This window comes from Micrasema longulum, unplaced genomic scaffold, assembly GCF_059751315.1.
Source record: "Micrasema longulum isolate JH-2025_06_02 unplaced genomic scaffold, ASM5975131v1 h1tg000592l, whole genome shotgun sequence".
In the NCBI taxonomy this organism is placed as follows: Eukaryota; Metazoa; Arthropoda; class Insecta; order Trichoptera; family Brachycentridae; genus Micrasema; species Micrasema longulum.
In genome coordinates, this window is record NW_028277788.1 from 187,126 (window position 1) to 194,989 (window position 7,864).

A 7,864-nucleotide genomic window follows, 5' to 3' on the forward strand; every position below is an offset into this window, starting at 1 on the left:
TGTCAGGTTCCTTTGTTATCCACGTCTCCATGGCGGGATTGAAGTGAATGTATTCCAGGACATTGCACTGGATACCTCATCCGATTTTGTTACTGAGTTAACGTCCTGTGTGCGATACTGTTAGTTTTGCAGAAAATAATGTATTGTATTTAATACAAAATACTGAGTTGCTTCTTGGGTCGTTGCCCTAGATTTCAGGTAAAATCGTTTGACGCATGCGTGTGTCATCCATCTGCGGATTATGTGCCCCACAACTCTGTTAACTGTCTATTTTACAATACTGATCACTCGGGGCACCGGTCAAAACCAGATAAAAGACACAGAAAATATATTAAACAAATTAAATCACCAAAAATAACATTACATGATTTATTCAATCCTTTTATATTGTTTTATTCGAGTAATATTACATGATTTGCAGTAAGTTGAAATACACTAAGGGTCAAGGTGAAAATTGGTTAAGTGAGTTAAAATATTAAAGTTTGTTAATGATAATTTTTGGTGGAAGCTAATTGTAATTTATTATACAAATCAAAGACGCATGATACTCAAATCCATAAATTTGTGGATTCAAGTGTCTCGTCATTTATTTAAGTAATCAATTATTTTATACATGTTTGTTCTTTTGTTTGATTTTGAATTTGCCTGCTTTACATGTTAATCTTTCGCTTTATGGAGTAAAGATACTAAACCATTTTCATTTCTAATTATAATAATACGCCTAAGGTAATTTATATTTTTACATTATTAATACTTATTTGTAATTATTTCAGTACAAAACCACTACATCCAAGGAGCTGACCGCTATTCTGCAGAAGTTCAGAGAGAAGGCCGACAACTGATTGAGCAATTCGACGCCTATCTGTCGACAGTGTTCTAGATGGTCGTAATAAACCATTTCAGAATTATGATTTATATACATCAGAACATCTTTTTACATGGGAGATACATTCCACGCAGTACTGTATAAAACAAACTTAACCAAGAAAAGAACATTAGTGGACTCTTGCATAAAAATTATTTAGGGATTTAAAAAAAAACTACTGTTTACTATTTATGGTACTTTAACTTTATTAAAAAATACATGACAAGAAAGTAACAGGGGGGTCAAAGCCCCTGTTCCTGTGATGTAAATGGCGTCTTTGTGTACAGGATCTCACTTCCTCTACTTTTATACATCTTATCACGGATGCACCCCGATTATTTCCATTTTTGACATGTCCATTTTCAAGTATTTGTTGGATTTCATAATCATTTCATGTCCGCTCCCTAGTTGGAGCAAATGGTGTCCACAAAGAGCCTCCGTACATCTCTTTCGAATGCCAGCTCCTGTGCGTCCTCCCAAGTCAGGTTCGCATCTTGTAGTTCTGACATGAACTGGCGACGAGCAGTCAGCAGCGGACGTTCAGGACGTCGATGCCTTGTAAAGTGGGCAAGCGTGGTTAGGGTTCTCAGGAGGCATCCGCTGTATATGGCCCAACCAATCAATCGCCTCCGCTTGATGAGTCACCGGAGTTTGCTGCATCAAGATTCTTCTGAGACACCTATTCTCAAAACTCAGAATTTTGCTGTTTTGGGCCCTAGGGAGGTGCCACAATTTGCACCCATAGAGGAGAATAGGTGTTACGCAGGCATTATATAGGCGGCATTTGGTTCACTGAGTAAATATACGATCTCCAGACAGCCTTTATACTGTTAAATATGGCGCCAGCTACTCCTAGTCGCATTCCCAGTTCTTTTTTAAAGCTGCCAATTTTTCCATTAACATGCAGAACACCTTTTTTAAATTTGTCAACAATGTTTATCTCAGCCTTGCTCATAAAGCACAGATCTCAACATTTGTGAACTTATTGTACATATTTTTACTGCACTTTACTTTATTGATTAAATTTTGACAACATTCAGACTACTTTCTTCCTTGTTTTTCCGATTCAAGGATCGGCACCAGGCCTCCATTGTGAACCGCTAATTCTGCGTCCGGCGACAAACATTTATTTGCCAAGGTTGATTTATGTGTTCCTTTCAATATCTTTCTCAGTCTTTCCATAAACATACTTCCCAGATACACAATTTCTTCTACGTGATTCAGAATATCTCTGTTTACAAAGATCTCACATTTAGAATTATTGACATAAAATTTCAAAATTGTCACTGTCAATTTATCAACATTTACCTCGGGAAATCACTTTTCTTGCATACATCGTTAGACTATTGTTACTAAGAATTGCAGGTCCTGTTTGTTGTTAGCAAGAAGCACAGCATCATAAATGACAAAAAATATCTGTCAGTTAAATCACCCATTTTTGCTCCCTATTCTTAAACCTTTCAGTTCTCGCATACAGTTCTTAAAATGTATACGTTGAGTTGCGACGGGGACATTATACTTGTTGGACTCCTTTTAGAATGTCAAACCACAATGTCTATAACCCATTTACCCTTACACATTCTGTGCTGTCCTTATACAGAGATGCAATAGCCCGTATCAGGTTGCCGATAAAACCTTCCACAATTTTATTTACAATGTTTGATTATTTATTTAAAATACTCTTGGATTTAATATTGACAATTAAAACTAGCTCTCTTTAATTGTAGATGAAATTTCATTCTTTACCATAAAAATGTTGAGAATATAAAATAACTGATGTCCAAAACAATAATAAAATAGATGTTTGAGACACCTCTCTTATATTGGTTTTTATAGAATGTGTTAATTTGTTGAATGTTTCCAATATTGTAATTTGTACAAATTTAATTAATGAAGAAATAAAGAAGCATAAACAAAAATAATTTGTTTTCTGTTTATTCTTAAGAGAAAAAAATATGGACCCAACCCTTGACTACAATGCCGTGGCTTGCCACGGCATTGTAGTCCCTTGTAATCCCTTGGGATATGCCGATTTTCGTCAATATATTTCTAATTTCTCGTAAAAAAAAATGAGATATTGAGGTATTTTTATGCAATTCCTGAAATGGTTGTCACAAAATATTTATTTAAAAAAAAAAGTTTTTTACACTAGGATATTTCATAGTACCTACTGGGGACGGGAACACGAAACATGACTGATCATCTTACCTTCATAAAAATGATTAAGGTAATCTGCAGTTGGTGTAGGCACCAATGCAGTACCCCGTGCATCATTAGGTGCGGAAAGGGAAAATAATAAAATGAATGTTTTTTGTCAAAAACAAATTAATGAGCACAAACGATTGCCTTGCACATTAATATGAATAAATGGAAAGGTTAGAGTGAAAAAAACAGTTTACTTGCAGTTTATTCATTAATTATTCTCATTTGCAAAAATATCTAAATAAAAACAATGTTCTTAAAAAAGAATCACTTAATAATGAATTATTCTTCTGCTTAAAAACAAACACAAGAATAACAACTCGGAATGTTTGAAGATGTTGCTAGGATTCACATTTACTTAAAAGTACAGGTAAACTACAAATCAATGGGTCTTATTGCAATCAATTTTAAATCAATTATTCAACCTGCTTATTAATTATATATATATAATACACTCAAGTATTTGTCGCAGATATGTATGTCAGCTACCGCGTATTTGCAGTCATAGCAGAATATTGGTTTCATTTCACTACATGTGTTCTTTCTTTGTAAATTATAAATACTTTCTAGCACTACTTCTTAGCATGAGTTAGCATATGTCTTCTCAGTGAACCTAGTAAAGAGCATTTAAATTGACAATCTGTGCATGAAAATGGTTTCTCACCAGTATGCCTCATTACATGTCTCTTCAAGGATCCCGATAAAGAGCATGTATATTCGCAATGATTACATGCATACGGTTTTTCACCTGTATGAGTTAGCATATGTCTTTTTAAAGATGCGGGTATAGAGCAGGTGTATTTGCAAAACTTGCATGAGTACGGTTTTTCACCAGTGTGTCTAAACATATGTTTCGCCAAGCTCCCGTTTTCAGTACAAGTATAATCACATAGAGCGCACGAATACGGTTTTTCACCAGTGTGAGTTAGCATATGTCTCTTCAAAGACCCTCGAATAGAACACACAAATGAGCATTTGGTACACGAGAACGGTTTCTCACCAGTATGTGTGAGCATATGTATTATTAAACTTCCATTTTCTGAACAGGAGTAATTACATTCTGAGCACGAATACGGTTTCTTGCCATAATGAATCAACACGTGTTTCTTTAGACTTCCATTTTGTGAACATCTGTATTCACATTCTGTACATGAGAATGGTTTTTCTTTTGTATGAGTCAAGACGTGCTTACTTAAATTCATTTTATTTGTGCACGCATATTCACATATTAAACATTTGTACGGTTTATCCTTTTTATGAGTTAGAGAATGCGATTTCAATTCCTTCTTAAACGAACAAGTGTAATCACACTTAGTACAAGCAAATGACTTCACAGCATGCATTTGCATGTGCACTTTATAGCTCCTTTTATACAAGCATGTGTATGTACATTCTGAGCATGAAAACATTTTCTTTTTTGATATGGATGATGAAATTTCGTTTGTTCCTTCTAAATTTGATGGTGTAGTTTCTCTTTTTCCTAAATCTGAAAATAATACTTACATCAAATATCTTAGCAAATACGAAGTTTTTGGAAAAGGAATACGGATGTCAGTCATTTACATGGCGTATTGTCTATGTATGGCTAGTTTAAGAGTAATATTGAGACTCACGATTAAACATTAAAAAAAACAACGAAGAAGAATTAAACATTTAAAATATATTTTTGTGCGAGCATATAAGTTGCGATTCTACGTAGTTAAAACACATATTTTTCTTTTAAAAGACTACTAAAAAATCACACAAACGGTGCTGTGACATCGTGCTACATTACTATATACATAAGGAAGTTAAGATTAAGAACATCATTTTAAAAGTCAAAATGCAGAAACACGATAAAAAAAAAACAAAAAACAAATATTCTATGGTGTTAAAAAATATTGCCGTGTCTCGATTTTAAAATTATTTACGATTTTGAAACGTTTTAGGATTATATAAACATTATAAGGTCACGTCTGGTTGTGGTTATTATTTATAGTCATCGTGTATTTATGTTGATTTTAAATATGCCTCCAATACCAATATTTTAGTATAATACTTTTGATAGATATCAAAGATATGGAATACCTACAATTTGTGGACGAGTATGTTAGATATGTATATTGAAGTTTAAATAATGTACAAAACGTTTTACCTTTTGTTTTGAGAGAGGGTTCCAAACATTCTTTCTTAATACTAGAATTATCAATGTTTACTTTAGTATCAACTATTATTTCGTTGGTTTTATCAAATTTACTGGTTCCTGGTTCATTTTTACATGACACTTCGCTTATATCTATAACTTCTTCATTTTTATCAAAATCACTCTCTACGTCGGTGATCGCTGATTCAAGCTTAACGGTTGCGATATCTGTATTTTCACTTTTATTGCGAGGAATTGCTTCGCCAGTTAAATCATCTTCATCGCAAATTCTTGGTTTATCCTCACCAGTTACAAAATCCTTGCTTCTGTAGATACACGGATCATCTTTTTCGGGATTTAAGGTATTTTCTTCAATATTACTACCGCAGTATTTCACTTTTACACTCATTTTTGCTTGGAGTTTGTGAGTTTTCCCCTGAAAATCTTAACATTGATTATCTGTAAATATAAACATTACTCAGATACAAGCGTGTTAGAAATATATTTCAAATGATAACTTCAGTCAATAAACAAGTTAGAAGATTCGATCACATGAATAAAATACAAAATTACAATTTTTTTGGTAGGTGCATGAATGTCCTACACTAATATAAAAAAAATGTCTGTATGTGTGTACATACTGTTCGTTTACCCAATAAAATAAATAAAATCAAAATAATATGTACACAACAAAAACATATTTGAATCATAGAGTAAAATGAAATATTAGGTACTCCAAACGTCAAACATAAACATAAATAAAGGATATTTACGAGAATTCGATGTTCCAGAACAACTGAAATATTGATAATTCAACTAATAACTGCTGAGAAGGATTCCATTGTTAACAGTTACAAAATTATCTAATATAAAATGGTAGTAACGGAGATAAACTTCTGAAAACTCTTTTGGCATGTTGCAGTCAGTGGCCATTTTCCAATTGGCGTTTCAGAAGAAGCGCATAGACAAGAGATTGTGTAGTAACAACAAGTTAGCATAAATAATAGAAAAAGTTATAGACAAATATTCTAATTCAATATACTCAATACCTATAGTTGGTACCTTATAGTTGGTATACTGATCAACTGCACAATTTTAAAAATCATTTGGTTGAATCTGTAATGTTATACATTATTTCAACAAAATGATTATGAAATCGGAAAATACAAGATTGAAAAGCATCTGTTGCACCATCTTGGTAAAAAAGAACCAGGGCTGGTATTCTAAACGGAATACTGCGCAAAGAGATCGCTCTGTTAGCGTGTACTTTGAACATAAATAGGTACGCGTTTAAAATACGTTTTCTACGCACGATTTTGCGTTCAGAATACAACCAACGGCATTATAAATGATATTGTGCATTGTTGAACAGTACTGTCAATATGTTCCAACAGCACTTGCAAGCATTTAAGAATCAAGCGGTGTTATCACTTTCTGACTTGAAACGGTACATTTGCCATATGGCAGACCTGCCTAAATCATCCCATGAATATGCCGATTGATCATTTAAATAGATTCTTAGATTGATTAGGTTAAGTATTTTTAATGCCAATCTATTGGGGCTTTCATAAGCATGTTGATTGGCTTAAAAAAACTATTTAAACCACCCGTATGATAGGTGATCACAAAACAACTATCTGTCGTATTAGCTTCGGGGAAAAATTAGAAAGATTCTGGTCAAAAATGAAAATAACACGATAGGTAGAAGAAAAGTTCGAAAACAAATAATATGTTCAACCTATGATGTGAAAAAATATAAAAGATTTTAAAAGTTTCATGCTGCCCCCTTTCAAAATGTTTTTTAAGAGCATTATTGAAATATTTTTTAAGTTACATATTAAACAGATTAGAGACCTTGTCAACAATTGTCAAAATACTTAAGCGATCACTGTGACCGGACTAGAGTTGTAAAAATACCGTAGTCTACTAAATCGCTTGGTAGTATACAAATAGCTTACCGTTTCCTACCGTAGTTTTGGTAGTTTATTTTTTAGGTAAAATATATTAAATATTTTGATAAAATAAATACATTTTACTATGAGTTTATTATTCGTGTTTTATTTTGAGCCCCTTGCCGTCTCTTAAGTAGTTTATTAATGAATAACTTCATGTTTCTTTTGCCATGCAAAAATAAGCATTTCGCCAAATTTGAATTATGCAACTGAAGTGACTCATAATGAATTCTTGTTTATCCAGAATGAAGAACTAGAAAATGTTTACATATATGGAAATAGAAGATTCTCTTAGTAACTGTATGAGCACCTATATTTTTTGTATTTGTCCTAATTTTCATGGTTCTTTCAGTTAAATACAACAAGTACCTACACATTTTAAAAGTCATATTGTCCTATTTGTAATATTTTCCTTTAAATTTAATAAAAATATTGTTCAAAATTCAATTAACAGTCTTTTATTTATTTACCTAACGGGGATGAGTTTAGGATGATTCAATTTTACAATATACGAGGCGGGACCCAAAAGTAGCGAGAATCGCACAGTGGTGGGAAGGGAGAGTAGGGATACCCATTTTTTGATCCGATGTTCGTTAAAGACACGTCTTTTGAGTTAGTGTGCAAAGTTCTGTCCCTGTGAGTGTATCAGTTCGTCTGTGGGAGCTTTTTTTAAATGAAACAACTTTTTTCATGTCGCCGAAAACGTGATGGCCGATTGTCGAG

General features: G+C 33.0%; 1 protein-coding gene and 1 long non-coding RNA gene across 4 annotated transcripts in view; one reads left to right on the forward strand and one right to left on the reverse strand.

The window, feature by feature from the left end:
* Window positions 1–2,784, forward strand: part of LOC148280340 (epidermal growth factor receptor kinase substrate 8-like) — a 52,840-nt gene extending 50,056 nt beyond the window's left edge. For both annotated transcript variants that reach the window (XM_088228536.1, XM_088228537.1), the window contains exon 18: window positions 774–2,784. In XM_088228536.1, coding sequence (XP_088084662.1) covers window positions 774–842 — 69 coding nt within the window. In that variant the 3' untranslated portion in view covers window positions 843–2,784. The remainder of the gene's footprint in view (window positions 1–773) is intronic.
* A 1,691-nt stretch (window positions 2,785–4,475) lies between these two features.
* LOC148280342 (uncharacterized) lies at window positions 4,476–6,140 on the reverse strand. Of its 2 annotated transcripts, none has more exons than XR_015822636.1 (3): window positions 5,963–6,140; window positions 5,202–5,625; window positions 4,476–4,553 (listed from the first exon to the last, which is right to left on the reverse strand). It is a non-coding gene; the product is annotated as an uncharacterized LOC148280342 (long non-coding RNA). The 2 variants fall into 2 exon arrangements; XR_015822637.1 differs by having other exon boundaries at window positions 5,202–5,648; window positions 5,963–6,131.
* Window positions 6,141–7,864: the final 1,724 nt, after the last annotated feature.